Source organism: Melopsittacus undulatus, chromosome 6 (assembly GCF_012275295.1).
Source record: "Melopsittacus undulatus isolate bMelUnd1 chromosome 6, bMelUnd1.mat.Z, whole genome shotgun sequence".
Classification (NCBI taxonomy): domain Eukaryota; kingdom Metazoa; phylum Chordata; class Aves; order Psittaciformes; family Psittaculidae; genus Melopsittacus; species Melopsittacus undulatus.
The window spans coordinates 7,074,119-7,102,068 of NC_047532.1; the positions used below are offsets into that span (position 1 = coordinate 7,074,119).

The following is a 27,950-nucleotide window of genomic DNA, read 5'->3' on the forward strand; positions in this document are numbered from 1 at the left end:
GCTCTCTGCAGACAGGCATTTATTCATTTTCTACACATGCATAGATCTATTTATTTCTTTTCTGGGTTGCATTTGTTTTTCCTTTTATTTAACCCTTTTAGAAAAAGCCCCAAACCTTCCAAGCGACGAGGCTGAGATTTCCCTATAATAAAAGAACTGCACGGTGGGGCTGGGTTGCTTCCCTTTCCCCCTCGGAAAATAAAGAGGGAAGGGGAAGCAAGTGGGTAAAATCCAGAATAAAACCACATTGCTAGATAACGCACGCCTCCCCCCTCACACACACGCACACACACACACACACACACTCTTTCTCCTCCTCCTCCTCTGAAGGTGGGTAGCAGGAGCCATGCAACATCTGCAGAACCGGATGGCAAAAGAGCAGGAGGAAAAATAATCCAAGTGGAGTGTTCGGGGGACGCTGAGCTCTTTTTTATTTTTTCTTTTTCTTTTTATTTTCCTTTTTTTCCCCTTTTCCCCCTCTCCCTCGTACCTGTGTGATTCTGCTTCGCGTTCTGCTGAGCCCATTTTGGGGCATTTTGTTTTTCTTTCTCTTGGGATTTTCTCCATTGCCAGAGGATGTCTCTTGTTGAGAGGATGCTGAAAGGAAGAAGAAACGAATTCTTTGACTGGCACTGAAGGCGGGGGGGGGGGGGGGGGGAAATATTTTTCCCCCATATTTTTTAGGGGTTTTTTTTCATTATTCTTTTTCTCTAGGAAAACATTGCTTGGGGGGGGGTTGGTTTTTTTTTCCCTCCCCCCCTTTTTTTGGAGGGGGATTTCAGAAGATCCATCCTTCTTTCCCCTCCCCTCCAAAGATTTCTTTTTCCTCCTTCGTCTTTGTGGAAATGTGGACATTTCAGGCAGACAGATTGAGTGGAATTGTCTCTGCTTTAGCAGCTCTTTGTCTCGCCTGCTGTGCGCAAAGGTAAGGATTGCGATCCCAGGCTGCAGGGACAGGGGGGCTGATCCAGGGTTTGTTTGTTTGGTTTGGGGTTTTCTCCATTGATCTGTACGGGGGAAAGGGGAGGGGGGGTTCTTTCCCCAAATCGCTTCCCCTGCTGCCTGCTGTTGTTATTTCCCAGCCCGTGTCATTTTAGGAGGAGGAGGGATGCTCATACATGAGACGTGGTACAGGCTTTCTGCAGATGGAGCCCACCTCGCAACCCACTTGCAGCGCATCCTCCCCCCAGCCCCAGTACGTGACCTGGGGGAAAATGGCAAAATGAAACGTTTTGCTGTGTAACATGGTGTCTGTGGGAGCTGAAGGAGTGCATGGCACTGAGCTGTGTGCCTGTGTCTGCACACACAGCACACACATACAGCACACACGCACATCCAGCCTGTAACACAGCCCTGGCTCTGCGGTGTAGTGGAGGCAATGTCTGTGCCTCCCTGCAGGTTTATGGCATGCAACATCATCATCTGTGGGTGCGAGGCATTCAGATGCATCCCTGCATGTGCGCATTCGTCCATGCCTGTTAGGATGCACACACATGTATCTCACAACACACCTACAGAGCACAGCATGCTTGACCTGCTCTGCGTGTAGGCATGTAAATCTGCACTAATACCCTGCATACTCAAGCTGCAGCTATTCCTGGTTTATGCCTGGAACACTCTGAGCGATCCAGGCACCCATCCAGCCTGGACAAGGTGTACGGAGAACACCTGTTTGCTCTGACACAGGCGTTTATCCACTGCCTTCACACACAGGAGTAGCACTGCCTACTCCTCGCCCTCCCTGCTCACACATGCAGGTGGGTTTGTACCTCTGTGATGACGGTGTGCATGAAGCCTGATGGGAGGGGAGCTGTGGCATTTCCTTGCTCAGCTGGGCACGCTGAGCAGTGTGTTCCCGACGCGCACACACGCAGGTCCCTTGCAGATCTCTATATACAAAGATTTATGTTCCCATAGTTATAAACACGCACATGCGCAGATCCGTACCCACCTTACCCACACCATTCATGCCTGGTTCCACTGTGTATGGACACATACACCAGCATGCTTAAGAGGCAGTGTCCAAGCAATGCCCATGTAAAAAGCCTTTGCTCAGACATGACCTTGCATGTGTATTTGTATCTGCTTATGTCCAGGGCTGCTATTCACCTGTAGTCTGCATGTATAATCTGTACACCTTGGAGACAAAACACTCTCCCATGTGCACATGCCTTCAGCTGCTCCCACACATCCCAGTCAGCATCACAGCGCACATGTATGCAGACATTTGGCTGCAAGTGCATGTGCATATGCAAAGCACATGCACACCCACAGAGAGTCAGGGACACAGCATTAAAAAATCCAGTTCACGGGCTGGATGAACGTGCTCCCTGTGCGGATGCAGACCCACATTTGCCAGGAATAGCACTTAAATGCAGCTGCTTGCTCGCAGCTGGGTCTGCCTGTTCAGCAGGGGGGACATGGCTTTTTGGATCAAAAATAGCACCATGAGGCAAGAGGCCTTGCCCTTGTTCAGGGTGGCAGTGGACGTCCTCACTGGGCCAACTTGTAGCTGATGAGGAGGAAAGAGGCCTTATATCCCTTTTCCCACCGCCCCACTCTGCAGGGCCCCTGACACATTGGTTACTGCCTCTGTCTCAGTTTCCTTGCCTGTATTATGGAGGCGACACTGCTTCCTGAGTTTGTGTCCCATGTGAATCTCTACAGAAGTGTCTAAATCCCTTGGGAAATACATAGTGTCTAATAGTATGAATATGGAAATTATGACTATGGAAATCTATGTACCTGGGAACGACTGTCTAGAGATGAACAGATACTGGTGCACACTATCCATCCATGGTGACCATATATACATAAACATGTTGCAAAACCTCGCATACCTACATAGAGATCCACAGGTGAAGTGGGCCTTGCCAGCCTAGACACAGTGTGGTGAATATGTCCACCCGTGTGCCTCTCTCTGGCCTTTTTACAGTGATTAAAGCCATGCAGTGAAGAGCCCTCTAAGCTGCAGACTCAGGAACATTGCTCAAACATTCCCCACACACACAGCCTCCATCACTGAGCCGAATGGTTTGTCCATGCACCAAAGCTGGGCCTGGGAAGTGTGCTGTCTCACATTTGCACATCCCTGTTCCGTGGAGAAATCCCTGCACATACACAGCCTGTGCATCCAGAGCCTTAACGCATGCTCAGACTTCCCTGTGGTCCCACATGCCTCCACCTACACCTGTACGGAGAGACTGGGTTGGAAGGGACCTTAAAGCTCATCTATTTCCAATCTCCCTGCCATCGGCAGGGACACCTTCCACTAAAGCAGGTTGATCCAAGCCCCATCCAACCCGGCCTTGAATGCTTCCGTAACCCAAGCAAGATCTGCACCCACAGTCATCTTCACACACACTTGGGTGTCATCACACACATCTACACATGTTTGTGCATTTATCGCAGCTGTACCCTCGAGCTCCAGCACCTTCATGTGTCTGTATCTCTGTGTGCATAGGCAGTAGTCCAGACATCCTTCGTACCATCAGGAGAGCACGTCTGTGTGTCTATGTGTGTGCAGACACACGGACGTGTCAGTGCAAACCCCTGTGTCCATTGAGGCACGGGGCTGGCTGGCAGTGGTAGTGCTATGGTGCAGCTTTCCAGCTTGACTTGGATGGATGTGGGAGGTGGTGTTGACAGGGAGACATGCTGTTGTGGTGGGTGACTGCAAAGAGCAGCAGTTGTCACCAGCAGGGTCTCTATTCTCATGCAAAGCAGGGAATGAGGGTGGCACAGAGGCTGGGTATTCAGGCAGAAAACCTATATACCCTGCAGCTCTGAATAGGTTCAATATTTTTAGCATCCTCTGCTTTCTGGTTTCCCACCTTCAGTTTTGCTTTGGCTCTTGGGCTGTTTTTAGGAGAAGATCCCTTCTTTCTGAAATGGCTGGATCGGTGTTGGGGAGGACAGATGCCCCTCCTGTGTGCAAGTCATGGGGTCGGCAGGGAAAGGATCACTGCTCTGGCACAAAGAGGGAAAAATGGACTCTCTTCCCCTGACTCTGTCTCTTGATTCGTGTTGCTAAGAAGCCACAATGATGCTGGGTGACAGAAAAGGCATTTTTACACGCCAAAGATCAGCCGTATGTTGAGGCCATAGGAATAAAGTAGCATGTTTTTTTCCTTTACTTTAATAATATAAAGAAATACCTGGGTGCACTGAGAAGCAGAGGCTGCACTTTGGTGTGTGACAGTGCAGGATGACTGCTGGGGGGCACTGAATGTAGTCGAGACCTCATTGTGTGACCAGTCCATGTTGTGCAGGGTGAGACCAGGAGCAAGTGCTCAGCATGGGAGGCAAAAGGGAGTGAGCTCTGCAAGAGAGAGGCTGGAGCCACCCAATGTACACCTTGATGGAACAGAAAGGACAATTTCTGCCTCTGTGTGTGTGTGTGTGTGTGTGTGCACCCACCCATGAGAAGGGCATAGTGAGGCACCCCAAATGTGTGGTTCAGTGGCCAGGAAGAGTGAGTGTGGTGAGTGGTGCCCACACTGAGGGGTGCAACAGCCTGGTTGCACTGCTGGGATGCAGGCACACACCGAGCCGGAGTGCACAGGGATGGAGTTTGTGGTACCCAGGAATCAGGGTGCACCACAGAAGAGCCAAAATACTGCAGAGACTCCTGTGCCACTCCCCAGGATGGCTTAGGAGCCCTAGCAGCCCACTGGGGCTTTTGAGCAGGCCAAGACATGTACAGGGACATTCAACATGAGTGAGCTGGGTGTCTGCAGCACACACAGGAGCTTTGGTGCCAAGGGGTGCGAAGGATGCTGTGGTGGTGCTGCCCAGCCAGGATGGCACAAGGGATGATGAGGACTCTCTTCTTTTGTCTTTCAGCCCATCCACTGGGAATATTTCTGTGGTGAAAGAGATTGTGGACAAACTGCTGAAGGGCTATGACGTCCGCCTCAGGCCTGACTTTGGAGGTATGGTGATGGCCATTCACAGGGAGCAGAGCACGGGGGCTGTCCTGTGTCCGTGCTGCCAGCTTGGCCTCATGAAACACTCCCATCTGACATCTCCTCCCTTCCTTTGCTAGCCCTCAGCTCCTTCTTGCCTTCTCCCTCACCTTTCCTTCTTCTCTCCTGGTTTCCTTCCTCTCACTGGCTCCTCTCCTCTCACCATCACCCATTCCTGCACACAATTGGGTTGTCCATAGCGTGATGTCCCTGGGGATATTTTGTTGGGACAGACACCCTGCTTTTCTTTTACTCCAAACTTCCTTCCATCACAGACTCCAGATCATCCCTCCTCCACTACTGTTCCCATTGCCATTTATTTTAGCTCTTTTCCCTGCAGAGGGTTGGGGTGAATGTTGGTCTGTTGGTTGCTCTGCCAGGCTGCCCCTTCAAGCAACAATATGGGATAAAATATTCCCTGGGAGCTGGTGTCCTGGCTGCTATTCAGTAGGAGATGCAAGGATCTGCAATTCCTCTCTTGAGTCCTGTGAGCAAGAAGGAGAATGGGAAGGGCCTTCTCTTTGTCATCCTGGTGGATAAACCTTGGGTCCTGTCATGCTCCTGGGTACGGTTAAGGACCATTTGTTGGAGAGGAGCAGGCAGTGGAGAACCACAGCTGACAGCACAGGGAGGGGAGTTTGGAGGAATTCTGTCTCCAGCCTGCCGAGTTTGGCTGTTTTCAGTCTTTTCTGGGCAATACTTTTTCCTCCTCACAAGGAGATGTGTGGGACTGGGAGATCTTCAGCCTGCAGGAGGACAGGAACCACGTAGAGATGTCCTTCTCCAGAGGACTGCTGGGAAGCAGATTGATGCTTTTGCTCACAAGGAGGAGAGATGCCAGGGCCAGTTCCATGGTGGTACAAGGGAGGAGTTTCCTCTCAAGGGGTCTAATCCAGAGTTCCTTGAAGCTAGGGGTGGAGGAATATGGCCACTGATTTAATCAGATTTTGAAGTCACCCTGGTGTGTGAGGTGTCCCTGCCCATGGCAGGGGGGTTGGAACTAGATGATCTTGAGGTCCTTTCCAATCCTAACTATTCTGTGATTCTATGATTCTATTCCAGTTTCTTGAGACTCCATGAACAAATCTGTCTCTCCCTGAAGCTTCTGGTCCCCCTGCAACCTACTCAAACTTGCCCCCATCCACTGACTGCCCCTTACCCTTCATCAGAGGCTGCCTTCCCTCCTCATGTACACAGTCCCCACCATGCTCTACGCCAGGGTGGAAGAGGGGCTTTCAGATGGCAGCAGCGGGAGCTGCTGGACCCTGGCCTCATGGAGGACTGGGGGCTTTGGGTGATGTTCATACCTCTGTAGCACTCAGGGGCATCTGGGAGGTCACTTCAGTGCAGTGGGAACCAATTCAGAGGAGATTGCAGTGCTCTGCAAGGAAACAGGCATCCCCAAATTCCCTTCTCTCTTTTGGACATGGGATATGGGTGTATTTGATTTATTAGCTCTGTTTAAGAAACATGAAATGTCCCTATTAGCTCAACATTCCCAATCACAGGAATTGGTGCAGTCACATTTTATGAGGGGGAGAACTGCAGAGATGACATAAAAACTGCAAGAAAACCATCTTGTAAGCCACTGAGATGATTCTGATACAGTAAAACAGTAGGTGGTCCAGCTCCGTGGAGGCACAGAGCAGAGGGGTGCAGCAGGGAGCCATGGGGATAGAGGTCCATTAGTGCAGGTGCATTTCACAGCCTATGTGCTCTGATAGCAGGTCCCTGCAGTACCCAGTACACAGACACCCCTTCCCTCAACCTGGGCAGGGCACACACGGCTCAGGGCAGTGCTGCTGACCCTGCATGAGTCTGTGTGATGAACAGGCTGGGCTCGGCATCCTTCCTGGATGTACAGTGCATGTCGTTGGGCAACCATTACATTTAATTTGATTCTACTTTGAATTCCCAAAGTACAAGCTGCATTTTCACTCACTCAAGCAGAGAAATAGAAAGATGATGGTTACCCCCTTTCCTGCACTCGTCTCACTGTTGCCTTTCACCCATTCTTGTTCTTCTCTTTGCTCATGAGTGCAAAGTCCTGGCTGGCAGCACCAGTGGCCATGCCTTTGGTGATGGTGTGTGGGGATGCCCTCACTCTTGGCACATCTAGTCCCCTTCCCTGTTAAGATGAGCTTATCTGGTCAAAATTGTCCCTGCAGCATTTAGAGTTAAGGGTGGGTTGAAAGGTGATTCTGAAAGCTGGGCAAGCATTACAATCCTAGGGGAAAGGGGGGGGGGGGGAAGTTTTGTTGCTCCACTGCTATCCTCAGTGCTCACTGGTTCTCTGTGATTTTGGGCCAGATCCATTGCCAGGAGAAATCCAGTGGGATCATGCCAGGATCTAGAAGCCTTTGTGGCTTCTAGCTCATCCAGCACTGTGGAGAGGGCAAATCTCCCCCCAGTGACCTGCATGCAGCTGAAAAAGGCACACTTTAGGCAAAACCCTAGAACATGTGTATGTGTCTCTCAGGGATGCATGGGACTGGGCTGAACCCCCTTTCCAGCACCCTTCACTGCCCTGCAGCCCACCTCATGCTCCACTTGGACCAGCCTGCCACCATTCAGCTGCTTTCTAGCTGGGCAAGACGGGTGTAAGCTATCTCTGTTGGGGAAGGGGATCACTCTTCATTCACTCAGTTGTGCACTCATCCCAGGAAGTCCAGTTCAGGATGAGCTGTGAATGGCCAAGAGAGCATCTCAGAGGGCTGGCAGGTCCTGCTTGGGGCTGTGTGCCCTGGAGGAATGGCATGGGGCTGCCTCAGGGCTGGCCCAGCAGTGATGGAGGGGTCTGGATAGACAGGCAACTGTCTGCAGCTGGAATGGAGAGGACTGGAACAAAGCAGCTGTCACTCAGCTGCCTGTGAGCCAGGCTGAGCTGCTCCAGAGAACACCTCTAGAAACCAGGTCCCTCAGTCCTCTGCAGCTCAAGGATGAGGGCTTTGGGGGCAGGAGGGCAGTGATGGGCACCCCAGAGATGTGGGCAGAAAAAGGTCCTTCCCAGATGATTCCCATGTGAGAAATTCAACCCACAAAAGCAATAAGCCAAGCTCCCCCCCAGCCTCAGCCCTTTCCTTGCTTGCTTTCCCTGTATCTTCCTCCTACAGCAGCATTGTTTCCTTTTTATCATCCCTCATATCATCACCCCTGCACTGTCCCTTCCTGCTCAGCCCCACAGGCAGGGTACCACCTTTGTACCCTGGGGTGTCTTCTCCATGGTTGCTGCCCATGGAGCAAGAGGTACCTTTGGATGTAGAGCCTATTCCCATGTACCATTGGTGCTCCTTCCCATGGTGAGGCAGATCTTGCCCCTCACAACCGTTCTAATGGAGCCAGTGCTCCCACAGCCTGGCCTCTTCATTCCAGCATCCAGGATGTGTTGCTTCGGTGGCTCCAAATGCAATTCACTGCTCTCCAGTCCTCTTTTTGAGAAAGAGAACTCCGACTAATGCCAAAAGGAGGACAGGCCTGCTGGGGATTGCAGTTCACTTTTTAATTTGGAGATGCCTCGTTAGCTCTGGGCCGAGCTGAGTGCCTGGGAAGCGTCAGCCACACGCTCTCCTCCCCTCTCCATCACCCCCTTGGAAACCCATTAGGCCAATGAGCAGGTCGGCTCTCAGGGGTGGTGCTGTGGCAGTGAGCGTGACGTGCTCATCTGGGGAGCTGGGCTGAATGGGGGGACACATGGGAGAAAGGGGGAGAGCTGGAGATATGGGGATGTGATAGAAGAATCTGGGAGCAACTCCTCCAGAAAGACATCCCTGTTCAGTGGGGGTCAAGCATCAGGTGAGGTGGAGGAGTTGGTACTGAAGGTGATGCAGGTACATCAGTTCTTGGGGTGCAGGTTGTGTACTCTTCCAGTCTGGGGAGCCCTGGACAGTCCCCCAAGCCATAGGGTAGCACACCACGTTGAAGAGATGTGGAACATGTGGGGACCACAAAACAGTTTCCATGGGCTGAGCAAGGAGATGGCCTGGGACTGAAAGGGCAGGGGGTCACTGCAAAGCAGATCTAAGGGGTTTGACCAGGATTGTGGTGGGGATCTAGAACAGCCCTGGAGGAGGGATTTGCAGGGTAGAAAACAGATGCAGACAAGGGCTTTTGGGCTGCTAAAGAGGGAGATCTGTGTCCTGGTACAAGAAGAGCAGTCATGCAGAAGGTCTTTTGGCAGGGAATTCTTGGGACCCTGCTCAGCTCTAAGGGTCATGGCAGCATAGCTCACAGAGAGATCAAATCCAGCTGGCCCTGGCCTGGGGATGGACAGTACATTGGTGCGGCAGTATCCGGTGGGTATATTGCAAGCACAGCCGTGACACAACAGTAAGAGAAGCATGATGCTCACCATTTAGGACTGGATGAGGAGAGGATGCTGCAGATCAGGTCTGGGAAGCATTGCAGGGCCACGGGCAGGGGAGAGAGGGAGCTTTCAGAGAAGCATCCTGGTTCTTGTAAGTGCTCTCAGGCACTTGCTTTCAGAAGCATTAGTTCCATAGGAGGAAAAAAAAGCAAGCACAAATACAGCAAGCAACTGAAGACTGTATTGCCCCAGGGTAGAGGAGGAAATGAAGGAATGGCAGGAGGATCCCACTTGAGCTCAGTGACTCAGCTGCTCTCTGGTGGTGCAACATCTCCAGCCCAAAACTTTGTGAGTTTCAAGGACTTGCCTCTGTTTCCCCAGCATGGATGGAAAGGGACCCCAGCAGCAATCGCAGATCTTGTTAGCCAAAAGCAAGGTGAGGGCATTCTCTGCTCCTTGCCTGCAGCACACCCAGAGTGCAGGGTTCCTATTGTTTCTCTCGGGTGGTGTGCACGGTGCCTGAAAATGCCTGGTGAAAAAGGAATGATCGGGAAGCCTTCAGGTTTACACACTAAATCCAATAATTCATGCCTGTGGATCCAGCAGCTTTCCCTGCTCTGTTTTTAATTCATGCTTCCCTAAGGACAAATAGCACATAAGGACTTTTGGGTTGAAATGAGCCTGTCCTGCTCCTCATGTGCCCTGGGGCATGGACCTGGCTTCCCATGGCTCTTCTCATTTGCCCAGTCTCACCCCTCTCTCCCTTGACACCCAAACCTCAATATTTTGGACTCCCTCCTTTCTATCCATTGCCTCTTCTGCCCTCAGCCCCTCTCTGCTCCATCACACCTCCACCCTTCTTGGGACCCACCTGCCTCCATGTCCTGCTTGTTCCCCAAGGGTTCCCCTTCTTCAAAGGCCACTCCAAATTTAATGGACCTGGGGATGAAATCCTCAGTCCTTCCCTGCATAACAGCATCACCTGAAACCTCAAACTGTGGAAACAAATGATTGCTGATGCATAAAGTGTTGCAGTGAAGCATCTTCAGTAGCTCAGGGCTCTGAAAGTGGCTGCTTTGGTTGGCATGGATGCAGCAGAAGCTGGAGGGTTGGCCGAGCTCTGCCCCACCAATCCTGTGTGTCTTAAGAACGGCTACTCTTAGTGGGTCTGTAGTGGGGGGAATGGGAATTTGGGTTCTTGCGTAGCCAAGTCTGGTGGTATTACACATTGCTAAGGCATCTTGACAATGTCCCTGTTTTCTACTGCATATAAGATTCAGCCACAGTGGTTGTGGGTTTTTCCATGCAGTTTGCTTTGACTTATTGAAGGGGAGGGGGAAATTTCAGGCAAAATGATTCAGAGATTTCTGGGAACAAGCTGATGCAGGTACCTGCTGGGCTTTTTCCTCTCCTAAGATGCTGGGGGATGAAACTGGCAGCATCTTCAGCAAGGCTGGCCCAGGTACATGCTCAGCAGGCAGGTTCCCAAGGCTGCCAGTAACCCAGGTAGGACAAGCACCATGTTCACTCTGGTGCTGGTGAAGCATCCCAGAGTGGTGGTGCTGATGCAGGAGGGCCAGGATGTGGGGCTGGGAAGGGGGCAGCCTGCTGATCCTGGGGTGCCTGTCCCAGGGTTGTAGGAGCTTCAAACCTGCCCTTCCAGGGCTTAGTCCTCAGCTCCCCAGCTCTCTTCCCCTCCACTTCTATAGCAAAAATGCTTAAATCTCAGAGCAGCCAGATTCAATTTTCCCTATGCTTCTGAGATGCCTTGAGCCAACTCTTTTGCACGCTTCAGGGCAGGGAATTGAGGCTTAGCAGCAAGGCACTCCCCCAACCGGGGCCATCTCCTCCACTGTACATAGGAGAAATTGCCCTAAGCTGGACACAGGGTTAGCCTCAAATGCTGCACTTCACAGAGCCTTACTACAGTGGGAAATATCACCCCCCCTGCTCTATACCCTGGCAGGGCAGAGGATTTGAAAGCAGAGGGGTGAATATGGATCACACTGGAGAAAGGGGTAAATTGAGGAAGGAAAGGCAGGAGCTGTCTGGAGAAGGCTGCAAGCCCCAGTGTCTGAAGGAAAGCTGGATATGTCACCAAGGCTGCCTGTAGCCACAGCTTAGCTCCTGAGAAAAGGATCTTCTTGGTCAGTAAAACTGTCTGCAGCTGTGCAGCCCTCAATTCCTCTCTCATTTACGTGACTCCTGGCTTCAGACCATGGGTCACATCCTCTCTAGGACTAATCCAGAAGGAAGATGACAACCTCCTGCTGTTGTGTCTTTCTTCATTAACTGAAGTGGCAGGAAATGAAAGGATCCAGTCCTTCTTGGGACATATGTGGATGTTAGCACATTGCCACATGATGGAATTTCTATTTTTTTTCACTTTGCTCTTTTTATAGGAAATATATGCTCTGAAAAGGACTTTGAGGCCGTAAAGTCAGACTTTCAGGTCTTCAGAAAAGCCAGAATTGAGGTTTCTCCATGGATCTATATTTGGTCCCCTTGTGAGGGTGCATCCGGAGGCAAGGTCCAATAGTTGCTTCCTCCTGAGCACCTCCACAGAGCACACAAGAGATATCATTTACACTTGGAGCTGATCTTTCTTGTTCCCTCATGCAAGAAGGGGACAGGCTGGGAGCATGACAATGGGGATTAGCTGAGGTGGTCATGGCAGGTGATTAGGACAGGTTGAGCCAGTCCAGAGTGAGATGAATGTCTGATGCAAAGCCTGGGAATGGGCAAGCAAAGACCATCTTGGACTGATACTTTCTTGACTGTTTCACATTCCTACCCACTCACAAACCAGAATCGATTGGCTTTATATCTGTTGTTAATCTCACCAGTGCAGCATGAACATGTTCACATTTCCCCTCCAAGGAGCCAAAGGCATCCCCTGCTGTGGGGGGCTCAGCTAGAACACCTGATTCTCCAGAATACTTGGCAGCATTGCCATCAGCACACTGCATATTGTAAGCACAGATCCTATTGATCTCAGCCACATTTCAGAGCTCAATGTAGTGCCCCAAGAGAAAGACATGCAGAGTTCACCAAAACCTGTGATGTTTTAGTGACTTGTGCAGGAAGGAGCACTAGGAACCCCTGTGACACATCCAGTCCTGGAGAACAGGACTCAGTTACACAAACATCTTCTTCCCTTTCCCAAAGGCCTCCCCATCACTCACTCCATACCTACATCAGCTTCTTCAGCAAATCAGGCAGGGACACCACTGTCAGCACTATCCTCTGGTATTTAATCCTGCGTCATCCTCCCAGCAAATCCATCCTTTATCAAACAAGGAAAAGGAGTGAACAAGAATCTTGTGGACTGTTCAATTAAGAACTGGCTCCATAACACCCATTCATCAGTGGGCATCCTTCCACCTAACTTTAATCCATATAGATTTCACATATATACTTTTTAGTGTAATAATATTTTATAATATTAGACCCTCATCCTAGCGTGATAGAGCTTGTGAACTTTTTGCTGCATCTTAGATATATTTGTATATACATCTATGGCTCCCCAAGATTCTTATTATCCTCCTTCAGAGACAGGAAGCTCTGACACAGAGCAGTGAAGGGAGTTTCGGGTGGCTGAATGAAGAGAGCAATGAAGATGTGTTACCCTGAGTTTCAGCCCAGAATCAAATTGAACTTGGGTTTCTGATCTATCTGTGTGCCTAGAGCTGCTCTTGCTGGTACCAGTCACTGTTTTCTGGATTTGGTATTAGGTGGTGGGCACAAGTCTTGCTGTCATCCGTTAAGCCAGTTTACTTTCACAGGAACTGGAGGAGATGCTGATTCTCCTGTTTGTGCCAAAGCCCATGTTGGATAATTGTATCCGGCTGCCCTCCTCCTTCCTTTTCACCCTCGACTGGTGCACTATTTCCCTGCAGCTCAGCCACTCACTGACACAGCCTCCTTCTAGCAGTGCTGGAGGTGGTCTGTAGTAGTTCATGGTGGCTAATGAGGGGCTCTGAGATACCTCTCTAAAAGAAAGATGCTATCAGTGTTTTAACAAAACATTTAGTCCATGAATTTTGCCTCTTTTCTTAGTCATAGATTTTTATGCCCAAATACAATGCATTCAGCTTTCTGATTAGTAGAATAATTCCTATGTATCTTAATTAATTAACTCATTAAAAGCAGATTGTTGCATATAGCCAGTCAGGAGGCTGTTTGCCATCTCACCTGGCCCCATCTTCCTCCTTGAATAACATCTACAGAGCACTCACCATTTCTGAGATTATTCCTGCTGGTAAACTTGCCTTCAAGGGACTGCCACTGAAAGCACAATGTAAAAAGAGTGTAAAACCCATTAGTACAAGTCCTTTTGATTACTCAAAATATATTCCCACAGCCCTAGAGCTGTTCATCAGAGCAGCTTTACATATCTGCATTGTTCATTGCCTAAGTCTCCAAATATCCCAGTTAGGCAGAGAGATATTTTTAACCCTCATAGCACGAAAGATAAAAGCCAAGGAATGTGCTGTAGTTTTACTGCTACATGAAACACAGGCTGTGTGTGCATGTCACTTTTGTCACCTATGTCTGCTTCAAAGGAAAAGAAGTTGGAGGGTACTGAAGTGTCAGGCTGAGCTGATGTAAGGTGGTTCCTCAGCAGTAGTGACAGCATTTGGTGTGGAAGTCTGTAGGATCCATTCCTGTGGATAGACCTTGGTGGGGTTTGTTAAATGTCTCTTTATATCTTGATATTTCATGTGAAATATAATAAACCTGTTAACACATTGCTAGAAATATGGAGAAGGGAAATGATGTGCTTAATGTTGGCATAAAGCCCATTAAAGGATTTCACATCACATATGTGAGAAAGAGAAATGTGGGATGGTGGAGCCCTATAGCAGGAGCAGATCAGTCAAATAATAAACAGGTATTCTGGAGATCCAGCGACTGATCCTGTTCCCATGAAATGGAAATAAACAGCTCTTCTCAGTCAGCCCTCCCTCCCAGGGTGCAAAAGAGCTGCTGTTTGCTTTGAGCAGGGTATGAATTTCAGGCTGGTTTGGGGAACACTGACCAAGCAGTTCCTATGGGCTGTTCTTCTGAGTTTGGCATTTATCCTTGGTTCTGTGTTGGAGATAAAAACCTTTTTCCTCTCTGATCTTTCCCCCCTCCCTTTCCTGTTTCTTCTGCTCTTTGTAGTCCTGCAGGAATAGTGCTGTTAAGTAGTTATGCACTTACAGATGTCTCTGCTTGTGACAGGAGTGAGCCTTAACCAAACCTATTGTGGCTTGAGTTTCCTTCCTCAGACCTGAGGACCTCAAATCTGGGATGGCTCAAAATACCGTTATAGTCAGAAAAGGGCCTCTGTAAAAATTACATCTTGTTGTTCCATATTTATTCTCCCTCAGTGGTTTCCATGTCAAACTTGCTCAGTTTACCAGTCAAAACAAGATATTTCTACCTGCCAGCTCTGCCAGCTCAGCCCGGGCTCTGGAAATCAAGCTGTGCTCTCTCTGCTCTGGACATCATCACAAGCCAAAAACAATTCTCAAATCAGGGGTGAACTGGATGTGATTTTGATTATGCACAAATGTAATTTGTTCTCAGGTGGTATTATGGGCTCCGTGTGACAGATAGCAGCAAGTCTCCTGTGCTGTACATACACTGACTAACAAATCTTCCCTACTACCCATGGGATGATGGATCCCCGCTATATCCATTTTACATCTAGGGGACTTCAAGAGGGGGCAGCTTGCTGGAGATGACACAGAAAACCTGTGGCAGAATGAGGAATAGCTTCCTGCTATTGCTGTTTATTCATGAGAACAGATCTGAGCACCTTTAATGCTCTGGTCCACTGCTTGGTCACCAAACCGTGACCTTTTCTTTGACTGTGAAATCCTCAAAGGCAGGTGGGCCCCTTCTAGCTGCAGAGAAATGAAAGGGCTACAGCCATGGGAAAGGTTCTCACATGCAGTGGGCATTAAGTTTGCTCACAAACAGTTCCCCTTCTGGCAGATGGAGCAGGAGGACATTCCCTACCATCCTTGTCAGAAAAACTGACATTCTGAGGATTTGATCCTTGGCTGGATATTTCAGAAAATTGTATGTGGCAGATGACACGTTCACTGTGTATGATTGTGCCATACAGGAGAAAAAGTGGGGAGGATGTCCTGCCTATTGCACTAGTTCCAACCTTCACTCTTCTTGTGCTTCTGTAATGAATCTCACCGTGGACTGTCAGCAAGAAGGGACACCAGAGCCTTCCCTGCCCCAGTGCAAGATTCCGCTCTCTTAGCCTGCAGGGTCATTTCAGCCACTAAAAGACATGGTAAGCTTTTATCCACTACACAGACCAACCCCTACCAAGAACAATGACACAGAAGCAATGTACCTCACTTGACTCCTTTGACTGTTTATCATCCTGTGCTTACATTCCTGACCAGGGCTCCTCAGTCAGCTGAGATGTGAGAACACCAAACTGCCCCTTCATCTTCCACAGGTCTTAACAGCAGCTACATCACAGAACCAGGATGGGTTTCCTGATTAGGACATCTTTCCAAACACATCCCCTCAGCTACCAGGCAGCTTCCTGGTGTTCTTCTTGCTCTTTTCCTACCCACTGGCCATAGAGCTATCTATCTGCAGACTTCTTTCTTTAAGGAGCTTTGCATTAGTGAGACCACAGCAGATGACTCCTCCAGGTTGGGGGAAACTTGTAATATGGGAAAGCCAGGTCTGGAGGTTACACTGGGCAGTTCATAGGAATGTGTGAAGAAGGGGACTGCCCATTGCAGGTGTAGCATCAGAGGCTGTCACATCAGGGGAGGAGGACACCCAGGTTAGAGGTGGGAGCTCATTGATGGAGCATTGTCACCTTCAATTCAACACTGAAGAAGGAAACCTTCTGTAGAGGTCTGCAGGAAAGCCCTGTCTGCCCCTGGGAAGGGTCTCAGCTTCATAGGAAATTTATGGAAGTGAGGGACAGGGTAGGCTATGAGCGGAATTTTTCTTCTTATCCTCCTTTCATATCAAAAATAGAACACCCATCACAAGCTCCCCTACATGTTTTTCCTCCCTATTGCACACTAGCTCCTTGCTAGTATTTGAAGCTGGAGAGAAAAAAAAGTGATGAGTACTCAAGTTAATAATGCGTGATTATTATGTTGATGAATTGCTGGAGATGAATATATATGTAAAAGCTCTGCAAGATTCGCTCATCCATGCATCCTGAGTGAAAGCAATTATTTTGGTGAGCAAATGGCAGTTACTTCTAGCTCTTAATAAGAGGTGCTGGGGTAAAATGTAACCTGGTAGCTTTTGACCTGCTGAATTTCCAGGGCACCTTTGAAAACCAATCATTGCTGAAATGATGGAAACACCAACGCAGGGCTCAGTCTTTCAGAAGTGACCAACTTACAAACTTGAATTCTTCTTCCAAAAACCCTCAGTCATCACCAAGTCTTGTAAGATTTTCTCTGTCTCAAGACAGGGAAAAACAAAACACCCTGAACAAGGCACATCCAAGTGACCCAGAAACCAGGAGATAAGAACATGTCATCCCATGTATAACATTAGGAAAGAGGGAGGCTTGTTTTTGTGTGTGCTTTGTTTCTCATGATTTCTAACTCAGACTCATGATTTTAACGTGAATGTCATGATGTTTTTAGGCTTGACCCACTCTTTTTCTTCAGTACTTGCACTGTAACTGTCCTGACTGTCGCTGAGCTTAAGTCTTGGGCACTCTATTACCCCAAAGCTCTGCCTTCAAGCTGAGCTAAAGGGCCATGTGCCCTTCATAGGACAAGGAAAGTACTGGGTGTGCAGACATGGCAGTGGGGGGCATCTATAGTCAGCATTAACAAGAGCCCCACTAGCAGAATCTGTCAGTAGGGATAAGGAAGGAACTAGGAAAGGGCTCTATCTCCATAAAGTAACAAGGAAGGATTGACCTTCTCTCCCTTGGGTGCTACAGCCACTGATTTCACCTTGTGTTGAGTGATAAAGGCAATGTTCAGAAAGCATCTCATGGAGCTACAGCAAGGGGACCACAGCAGGTCTGTCCCCTGCTGTTCCTGGATGTCCCAGCCCTGGTTTCAATATCTGTGCAAGTTTGGCACATCCTCACCTGGTTGTCTTATTTCTTTTCTTTTTTCCCTTCATATTGCATGTGTCCAACTGGATTCCATCCAGGAATTAGGTGTTTTGGTACACTTTAAAGACAAGTATGTAAACAGCGATGAGGAGGTGTGACTAACTCATTAAAATCTGAAAACAAGGGGAAAAAAGGAAAACACCTTCTTGTTGTCATTTTGTTAAAAAAATAAAAGTCCAAATATTTGGTTGGTCTTACAAATATTTCCAAGACAGAGTAATGGATTTGGTATGAACGGGGAAAGGGAAGCTTGTGTTAACCCATTTAAATTAATTTGGTTTGGCTCATTTTCAGCTAAGGGGATTAGATGGCGCAGGATTTGGTAATGTGTGAGAGTGTGTCCCCACATGGATCACATACTCAAGTACAGGCCAGGTCTGCAGTTGTTTGGGGATGCTGTTTCCAGTGCACATAAGAGACGGGCTCCTCTATGTGGCAAATGTTACTGGTAGTGTGCTAGAGAAACCCAGCACTGAACCAGTGGATCAGGACCTTTGTGCCTTGAGTAGGAAGACAAGAAGTGAGACTGATGGGCAACATGGGAGAACAAGGAAGATGGAGGGTCCTGTGGAGGGAGGGAGCCAAGTAGTTGGATGTTGGTTGGATCAGTCCCCAGCAAGCAGTGGCATAGGATGAGATGAGATATCCTACATATAGCACCACCCCTGCCATTAGGAGATGTTTGATTGTGAATAGGAGTATAGTGCTATGGCTTTCCAAGGTAGTTTGTTGCTCTCCTGCCTCCTTAGCTGCTGCAAGCAATGTCATGGTGCTGGGAGGGTCCCAGCAGTAGGGTTTCAGCCTTAATCCTACTTAAAAATGTATGGGTGTTTATGGACCTTGTAGCACTTGCATAGGTATCCAGCATTTTGGGTTATAAAAGAGTTTTCCAGGCTGTGAGAGAGCCCTGGGAGAGGGTCTGCTCTGAGGCTGACCTCTTGATCTGGAGAAGAGGCAGGAGAAGGTAGCTGCCTGCACTGAGGCTTGTGATGAGTGTGTTCTGGTGGGAAGCTGTGGGTATGTGACTAAACACCTTTGCTCCCTTTTGCACATGTACCTAGTGTTCAAAATACTTAGTGTCTGTGTGCAACAGTTCTGAAGGTCTGCCCTCTTAAAAAGCTGGGTACCAGGGAATGAGGATAGGAAATGAGGAGCAGAAGAGTGCCAAAGGCTTCTGAGCCTGCCTGACCTGGGAGAGTGGTAGCTATGGGCATACAGAGAAGTACCCGAGTTAGCTGTAAGGTGATTGAGCAAACACAAGTTCTGAGGGCCTGAGTAAAAGCAAAAGGACTGGACTGCTCCTGAGTCCCCCCCTTGCCCAGGGTCCAGGTAGGAGGGCAGAGCTGTGCCCCACGGCTGCACTGGCAGGGCCCACAGGAGAGATGTGCTTGCTTGCCAGGATCCTGACAGAGGTAGGAGGGAAGTCTTCTCAGGTGGAAAAACATGGGGGTGGCTGATCAGTGTGGGTCTGATGCTTCACATTGCAGCTGGGGAAAAATTGCCTGTCTTGTGTTGATCTGCTGTCAGTCTACAATGTATGCTTGCTCAGGAGGCTCTGTTGCCCTCCTGCTGCTGCTCTTCATGGAGAGAAACAGCTAAAAGGATCTGGGGTGCTCAGTGTCTCTGCTTTGCCCAGGGGTAGCCCAGTGTAACCACAGGGAAATGCAGTGTTTCTTAGTGCCCAGCTCTGTAGAGAGGGATGTAAAAGCAGAACACACAGTGTGTGCCCTGCAGCCTGCAAAGCTACAGAGCTGGTTTGTGTGGATACCCTGGAGGACACAAGGAAAGGGAGGGGAGGGCAGGTGAGAGATCCTTGCTCTAGCAGCACAGTGCACCAGGAAGCCAGGGCATTGCCTTGGTCAGATTTGGATCTGCCTTCTGCAACCACACTGCTCCAGCAAATAAACTGATGGCTGTGGCAGCCCTACAAAGTAAACTGGCTGTGGTCTGAGCTGGGTGTTGCCTGCTTCAAGAAATCAATGGTAGTTGAGAATTGGTGCTCTTAGTAAAGCTGCTTTTAGAGTTGATTGCTTGGGATGCACTGGTAGTGCCAGGTTCATAATGAACAGGCATGGTCAGGTGATGCAGTTGTGTATGTCTGTAAATGAGAACAAATATGCAGTTTGACACACCTGGGAACTTATTTTCCCCTCACTTTGCTGTAACCTTACCAAGTGTGCATCACCCAGGCAAGAGAGATGAATATGGAAGGCTATCTTCGTCACTGAGGATAAAACAGCTTTAAAACCCAATGTCTCCTGCATGTTGACCTAGGCCTCTCCCAAGAGCAGATGGCATTCTGAGCAGTCAGTAATTTTCCTCAATGCTGAACTCCCTGTGTGTGTACAGGTGCTTTGCTGAGCCCACCAGTAGTACAGATGCTGTAAGGGTTGATGTCTACTCTTTCGTTCCATTTTTAAGACTGTACATTTTAGACCTTGTTTTTATTCATCTTGGATAGCTCTCTACCAACATCTTTTAAAATCAACCCTTATTTAGCTTCATCTGTAATCCTTGGATACCCCTGAGACAACCTTTACACTGTTCTTGCAGCCAGTTGATTGTTCTCTCTCACTTCCAAATTTCCATGGGATATTTGCAATATTCCACTCTAATACCTACTAATCCATTAAAAATGCCCATGAGATAGATTAGGTAATCCACTGTGCCTCACAGATTGTGCTCCATAACTTTCTGCTTTCCCTAGAATAGTTACAGAACGAGTGGTACATCTGCACTGGGAAAGCATTGTTCCTCCATAAGGATCCCTCAGCACTGGTTCACAAGCAGGCACAGCTTGCTTGAGAAAATGCTCTGTATCTATTCGGATCTACAGGGACAGCTTCATTTGACAACATGCTGGAAAAGTGGCTGCCTTTATCAAGGTTAACCTGTGTGTTTGCAAAGAGCATCACAGGATAGCAGTACTTGAGTGGTCAGCTCCTGCCTGCTCTGCAAGTGCTGTGTCTCTTGGCTACTTGAATTGGCCTCATTGCTTGCTTGGAAGAAAGCTTGTCTGTTCCTGAAGCCCTTGATTTGTTCAGTGTGTAGATATCCCAAAAGTCTGCTCAAGAGCTCTGCTATAGTTGCACCCTCCCTCAGATACTACATCAAACATGTGTGCTGTCCCTGATATCACTGTCTTGGTGAGAGCTTGCTCTAACTTTTCATTTCTCTTTGGAAGTCCCTAGTATTACCCCATCTAAAATGAATAGCTCAAACTAAGGCATCTGACTGGATGAGGTGAAAAGCCAGGCTGCCAGGAGAACAGAATGGTAAAGGCTGGAAATCTTCATTAGCCTCCTTGCACAGGGTGATGCTGTGTCTGGTCTGATGGGGATGGATGGAAAACCTAGCAAGGTTAGGCACAATCTTGTTCTGTGCACAGGCTCAGCAGCTTTAAAAGTGCCAAGCTCTCCCTAAAGAAGTATGGCAAAATGCAGGAAACCTGTAAGGCAGAAGAAACTGTTTTCTGCCAGACCTCCTTGCAAGCTCCATGCCCCTGCACAACAATGAATCCACGAGGAAGTAGCAGGTACTGACAACCCCAGATATTTTGGAGACCAGGGCTTTGTCTTTCTGCTGAAAAGATCCTTTCCAACCCTAACTATTCTATGATTCTATGTGGAGAAGCTTCCTCAGCAGCAGCAAGTCCTTAACAGCTCCCTGTTCCCCCACAGACAAGAAGGCAATGTCATATTTGCTGACTTGCCATGAGACCATCTCTCTTTCTGGTACTGTGTAACAGTGGCCAAAAGCATAATGTCATGGTATGCTTTGCTCTTTTAAATGCAATGGATGTCATGGAGTGATATGCTGGGAGTAGCAGCCTCTGAATGTGTCGGATGTCCCTGGCTGTTGTGCTGAGCCTGGCAAGATAAGTGTGCAGCATTGGCTGTGGGTGGGGGAGAGGTCATGGAAATAAGCAAAAAAACAAGTGGGAAAAAGGGTTGGAGGATATTTAATGGGTATTTAAACCTAGATTTTGTTGGAAAAGTTTAAGTAGGTTCTAAAGAGACCCTGCTGAACTTGGCACTTCCAGATGTCACCGCAAATCAGTGATGCTGGGTGAAAGTGGTTCCCAAAATGTTTCTGCTTTTGTGATACACAGTCAAGTTTTCTCACTCCTCGAGCAATGTTAACACTTAACTGAGTATGTGCCTGATGTTGTGCATAAGCTATTAAAAAAATATATAAATAAATAGGAAAGGAACAGGAAAATCAGTGTTGGAAAACTTCTTTGTGATTGGCTTGAGTAGCCTTCTGGGATGGCATCTTTTAGACATTCTCTTATTAGCTGCTGTAGCAGAGCCTCAGTCTTGAGATCCCTGAGCACAGCTATTATGAAGATACCCATTTGTAAACTGTTCTTACAATCCTCCTATGTGGTGAAAATCCAGGAGCATTTCCATCCTTCCTGTCCTGGGGTGCAGGTGAAGACTCCTCCATTGTGAATTTGAGTATCCTTTGAGTTATCTTTTGGATGGGTTAAAAAAATCTATTGCCCAGGACTAAATAGTCCATCAGTTGAAAACGATTCAATTTGCAGGTTTGGGAGGCCCAGAGTGAGACTTCTTAAGAGATCATATGGTTGCACCCAGGCAGCAGCTCCTCAGCTACTGATAAGGCTCATATGAAATGTGTGACCTTCTGCATCTCTGATTACCTGGGAGCTCTTTCCTCCTAACTAACCATGTCTATTAGCCCTTGTATAACCAACTCATCGCTGCATGTAGCAGTGACGTGGGTCATGGTTTTAAGCTGTAAACATAAAGCCAGTGTGCCCTGAGGTTCAGTGCTGTGAACAAAGCAGAGGCAGTAGCTTGGGCAAACCATTTTCTGCACAAAGAGCGAGTAGATACTGAATCAGGGATACTGATTCCCTCGTTCAGGAATAAGACTGAAAGAAAAAGTCCTGGGAGTGTAATTACAGTCTGTCCACTGATCATGCCTTTGGCAAGCCTGACAGTATCCTAACTGCTGATCCTGTTTGGGGTGAGGATCATTGAAAATGCAGATAAGGTGCTGCAATCCTGTAGTTACATTTATTGTCAGACCTTGCCCTCTTCATGCCTGCCTGTATTACCCTGTATTACCCTGCATTTGCAGAAACAGTTCTGCCAGTCTGTGCAGGGCAATTGTGTCTGGGACTTGCTGTTTCTGGTCTCAAGTACCACTGCTGTCCTCTGACTTCTGGAGAGCAGGGGATGAGAAGCAAGGTTTTATGTGGTCTTATGTGGGTATTTACCATTGCAGGGTAAGGCACAGACCTGTTCTGTATGTAGGTTTAGTGGCTGAAGCCTCTAATATCTCTGATCAGGTTTGTTTACCTAGCAGAAGGCCTTAAAGCAGCTTTCCTGCTGCTGCAGAGATCTCAGAGACTGGTGGTGCCACAGGCAGGGTGCAAGCAAGGAATGCTGGGGCTCATGCACAAAGCTGTCTTGAATAATCTTTCCTCTTGTCCTAAACAGACAGTACTGTACTCCCTCTTGCTGCATGCATGATGCACTCTACTGGCAAGAGCTAGGCTGCCCCTTTAGCATCTCTAACCTCCTACACGGAGTGAGCAGCTCCCAGGGTGGGTGCAGTAGGTTTGGAGATGCTTCTCCGATGCTGTACACAGGAGGTTGCTTTTTCTTTTCTTTGTACTGGTGACGTTCACTTCTGTGGCTGGTTTATGGATACCATGATGTAAAATAGAGATGTAGACAAATGGGCAAAAGGCCAGGGGAGAGCAGCACTAATTGTCAGAGCTTTAGAAAACATGACCTCTGAGGAGAGGTTGAAGAAATCAGGTGTGTTTAATCTAGTGTTGGTGGAGGAAGGAGAGGGATGTCATGGTTTCTCAGTACATAAAAGCTGTTGTTAAGGAAGGATGATTGATCTATTCTTTTGCTGTCACTGGGGGGAAATGATGAGACAACACTGCATTTACACTGCAGAGAAGTTTCAGTTTGGATATTTAGGAAAATTTAGTGAAATGCAGGATGAGCTTGTCCAGGGGAGCTGGTGATTTAAAGGAATCTCTGCTCTGCTTCAGGGGAAGATAAGGGCTGTGCAACCTCCCAGGATCCCTGTTGGTGCATTTGCTCCTGTAGTTTAAGCTAAAGGGTAGGTTTGAGGCTGATACCTGTCCCTTAGCAACCGCAAGCCTTGGCTCTGCCAACATTGCCAAGTTCACGTGGTCAGAAATGCATCAACCAGGCTCCTCAAAGCATTGGCTGTAGTTCATAAAACTGGTGTGGCTTCAGTGGATGATAAAGTAAGCTCTGTTTGTCTGCCCTGGTTTTGAGTCTTTTTTGGCTGATCTCTATTGCAGTTGGGGATCTGATGGCAAAGAAACCCAAGCTTGCTCTAGTCTAACATTCGGGGGTAGGAGTGGAGAAGAGGGGAGCTTGGACCTCAGTACAGGGTGGTTGCTCAAGTAAGAACACACTGTCTGGAGACCTGTTATGTTAAATTGTGTGCTATGTCTTTGCTGCTTTCTACAGCTGAGGTGCGAGGCTGACATCTGGAAGAGATGTCTTGATCCAGGCTGCCATCACCTCTGGTTGCAGTGCAGGCAGACACAGGGTGGAAACAACCTTTTCCTCTGCAGTTGTTCCATAGGAATGACTTCTACCATAGCAACATGACTCTAGGTTCTGGGACTTTTAAGCGTTATAAAATGTGAAAGTAATAACTGGTTGCTGGGAAAATATTGCAGATTAGCACAACTTGTTCTCTACCTTGACTGTTTTTATATGTGACAAGTATCATTTGCAAAAAAAAAAAAAGGCAGGTTTTATTATAACTCTTTTGTCTGCTTCCCTTCCAGCTTCCCAAGTACATTTTTCACAGGCATCAAACTGATTTCAGGAGAAAATGTTGGTGATCCCTCCATTGGCAGTGTGAAAAGGGGATGTGTGAGTGTGCCATTCCTGGGTGAATGTGGCAGGGTTTCTCACACTCCCTCACTCGTGATCTTGCCTACAAATAAGCTAAGCATAAGCTATTTCTTTAAGGGGAGGAGGAACAGGTTTTTGCACCTATTTGGCAAGGCACAGGTGAAAACATGGACCTTTAATATTAGGTTTTCCTCTTTTGCCTTGTCTCAGATGCACAAATGCAGAGTCCTGCCTTTTTGGACAAACTCACAGATGACATTATCCCATATTTAAATACCCTACTTTTGTATTCCTCTTGCCTGAAGCTATTATTGTTGGCAGAATTGATGTCCTTTGTTTATTTTGTGTACTACTTACAGCCTGAACATTGGGCATCAGCCGATCTAGTTTATTGTTGAGCTGCAGTAGAGGTAGGACATGCTCTTGTGTCTTGGGGGTGTACATGCTCTTGTGTCCCTGTCCTGAGGAGTCTTCAAGCCAGTCTTCACAATAGGGATGGAGAGGGTGAAATGGCTTCCCTGTGGTCAAGCTAAGAGTTGGTCCAGTAAAGGCAGGACTTTGCATACCTTCATCTTTGGAGTGTTTGTATGACAGTCACACACTGCCTGTGAGCTGACCGGCACACACACCAGGGCTTGCAAGCAGGCAGCAGAGCCTCCCACTTGCTGTGATGGATGGGGTTGTGCTCAGAGTAGCCAAGAGGAACATTGCTGACTGCGCATGGGAGCTGGGTGCAGCTGAGCCCAGGGTGATGGGGAACAGTGTAGCTGATCTCCACTCCAGTGTTCGCCTTGGAGCTGGGAATCAGGAGGTCTGGATCTTATCCATGGCTCTGACACTGAGTCACAGCATGACCTCCGGCGCTCAGATACCATGGTGATGAACACAGCACAAATGTCTAGACAGATAGATTAGATTGGATAGAGTCGGTATTTGACAAATGTTTGTATATTGCCACTGTCAGTGCTCCCCTGCTATAGCCACCCAACCTGCTGGTTTCACTGGGTCTCCTACACAGCAGCAGGGGGAAGAACCACTTTTTGCATTGAAGAAGGAGGGGACACATGGTGACAAACTGAAGGTAAAGCAGGCAGTAGGGCAACTACTGGAGGAAACAACAGGGAATGACAGAAAGACTCCAGAGTCAGGGGCTGGCTTCACCCCAGCTCTGCTGTAGCCCTTTGCATGGCACCATCTTTCCTCCTGTAACCAACTAGTCTGTAAGAACCTCAGGCAAGTGGTGACTTCCTTCTCCGGCCATGGCTTCTATCACAAGGTCCAAGTTTCAGGAAAAAAGGACAATCTACCAAAGTGATACTTCCTTAAAAGCTTTCCTGTGGCACTGAGCCTCTGGCACAAGGGAGGATGAAGGAAAATCAGCTTTCCCTGAAGTGACTCTTGGTTATTTTCCCACCTGGTTCCCTTGTGAAAGATGAATGTAGAGTACACCAGAGACGTGGCTGGGACTGCGCCTATGTAGGGATTCCCAGAGGCTCTGCAAGGTGTCCTGAGCACCCCTACCAGTGAGCCAGGGGTGCTGGGGAAGAGCACTACCTCTTTAAGGTCATTTGCATAGCAGGGCCTAATTACAGCTGTTGATTCTGATGTTTTCAGTGTTGTTCATATTCCATTAAAGGATAATGCTGCTTAATTTGCAGCAGAGGGTCGCGGTTAACAGTGCACCCAATCACAAGACAGCCCTAATAACACTACTTCCCTACTTCTGGTAACACGTAATTAAAAAAATCACTTCATTTCCAGTTGTGTGGTTCTCCCCTCTCCCCCCAATCTCCTAATTACTTGCTAAGCCATTTCAGGATTATCTGTAAATATTTCAACACTTATATCTCCTAATGAATACATGGAAGAGTTAATACCTCGAGTGGCATAACTGTTTGCCATTCCCTTTCTAGTGCTGCATTGCAAGGAGTCATTTTCCACCTTGCACATGTGAGAGGAGAGGCATTGCTTGCAGTGGGATTGGGTTTGTGCTCTTGTGGTGGGGATGACAGGAAAGGGGTAGTACTCAGAAACTCCATCTCAGGTTAGAGAAGGGGTTTTGCAGGGTTTTGTAGTGGATGTGATCTCTGCAAATTGTTTTATGTGGCTTCAACCTCACTGAAAGGGCTGTCCTGTTGGCTGGCTGTGGGAGCTGCCTGTGAAAAGGGCTTAGGTAGAACTGGGTATGAGTCTGGATCTAGCTGGGATGCTCACACATCTGGAAGAGTTGGCTGAAATGTCTGGTTTCTGCCTTGAGATTAATACAGGTAATACAGCTCTTGCCCTGAGAGGGCAATAGGTCTGTCTGCAGCTGCCCTTGTGTGGTGCTCCTTCACAGGCTTATCTCACATGTCAGTCAGTGACACCTACTGCAGTGTGAGGGTGCTTGGTCACTGGGTAAGGGAAGATCTGCATTTCCCAGCAAACCTGTGCATAGATGCCTGCCTGTGGCTACAGGCGAGAGGATGTGGAGTGACATGTGCCCTGATGCCTGTTGTTGAAATGGGGAATCTGTTCTCTAATCCAAGCTCAGGTCTGCTCTGAAAAGCTGCTATACAAATGCTGCTTTCTCACTTCATAGATCTGCTTCCTGTATTTGTCTGGTATCTTGGGTATTAAAATCCACTTGGGGTTTTCAGACTGAGCACTCAGAGCTGACAGAGTGATGGAGGAGTGAGCTGAAGTATCTTTCCAGCCAGTGTGTTGCATGGGCTTGATTGCTATGTTCTTTGTATGGTCAATCAGTAACACCTTATGCAGGTCCACTGGGAGCCTACTGATGGTCTCTGAGGGCATTATTTGGAATAACCAGAGATAATTGTATAACTAGGGGGTAATTAACTTCCAGGAATTGAAGAATCAAGCCTTGGCTGCACTGCTTCTAAGGGTGAGCCTGTAAAGCCTGGAATTAGAGAAATGTGCTCAAATGATTAGAGTACATGTGATTCAGAAATTTTTGATAACTGGGGAATGTGAGACTGTTTAAAATCACATCCGTGCATTCCTAGGCAATTCTTTAATAGCAGATAAGGGAGGAAGGCTTGAATATGGTCCTAACGTGACCCCTTTATGTTTCAGGTAACCCTGTCACAGTGGGAATGAGCATCCATATCTCCAGCATTGACCAGATCTCTGAAGTCAACATGGTAAGTTTGGGAACAAGAACACAGCCTAATAAACTGTTCTTGCCTTTTCTGTTTGAGATGTGCTTCCAAGACAATGGCTCCTTGGAGCCACCTCAGATCTGAGGGTGCATTCTGAAAAGCAGGGTAGTCACACCCCTGCTTCCTTCACCTCCTACTACAGATCTTTCCTGCAGCTGGGAAGGTGTTGGAGGAGGAGTGACACTTCTCTGGTACTGAAGAAGTGTTTTTTTTCTTCTGCTCTAGACACAGAATTCTGAGGGGTGATGGGAGCTCTGGTTTAAGACAGAATTCTTCCTCACTAAAGCATCAGGGATTCAAGGATGATTTCTTCACCTATGATGAAAAAGGCAATCAAACACTCAACTGGGCTCTAGAAATTACATTTTTCTCCCAAATTTCTTAGCATGCTGGTTTCAGTCTGAGCTTTGCTCCTTCCTCCCCCCGAGTGGCCTGTGTTACTGACATTGCCTCTCAGTTATCCCCCATAGCCTCAGCCCAGCCCTAGGCTGAAACAACCCTGAACTC

The 27,950-nt window shown here is 48.1% G+C and overlaps 1 protein-coding gene across 2 annotated transcripts in view; it reads left to right on the forward strand.

Moving 5' to 3' along the window:
- Window positions 1-615: 615 nt before the first annotated feature.
- The window catches only part of LOC101869171 (gamma-aminobutyric acid type A receptor subunit theta), a 69,931-nt gene continuing 42,596 nt past the window's right edge, over window positions 616-27,950 (forward strand). For both annotated transcript variants that reach the window (XM_005151205.4, XM_005151206.3), the window contains exons 1-3: window positions 616-925; window positions 4,846-4,934; window positions 27,358-27,425. In XM_005151205.4, the coding sequence (XP_005151262.1) occupies window positions 846-925; window positions 4,846-4,934; window positions 27,358-27,425 (237 nt within the window). In that variant the 5' untranslated portion in view covers window positions 616-845. The remainder of the gene's footprint in view (window positions 926-4,845; window positions 4,935-27,357; window positions 27,426-27,950) is intronic.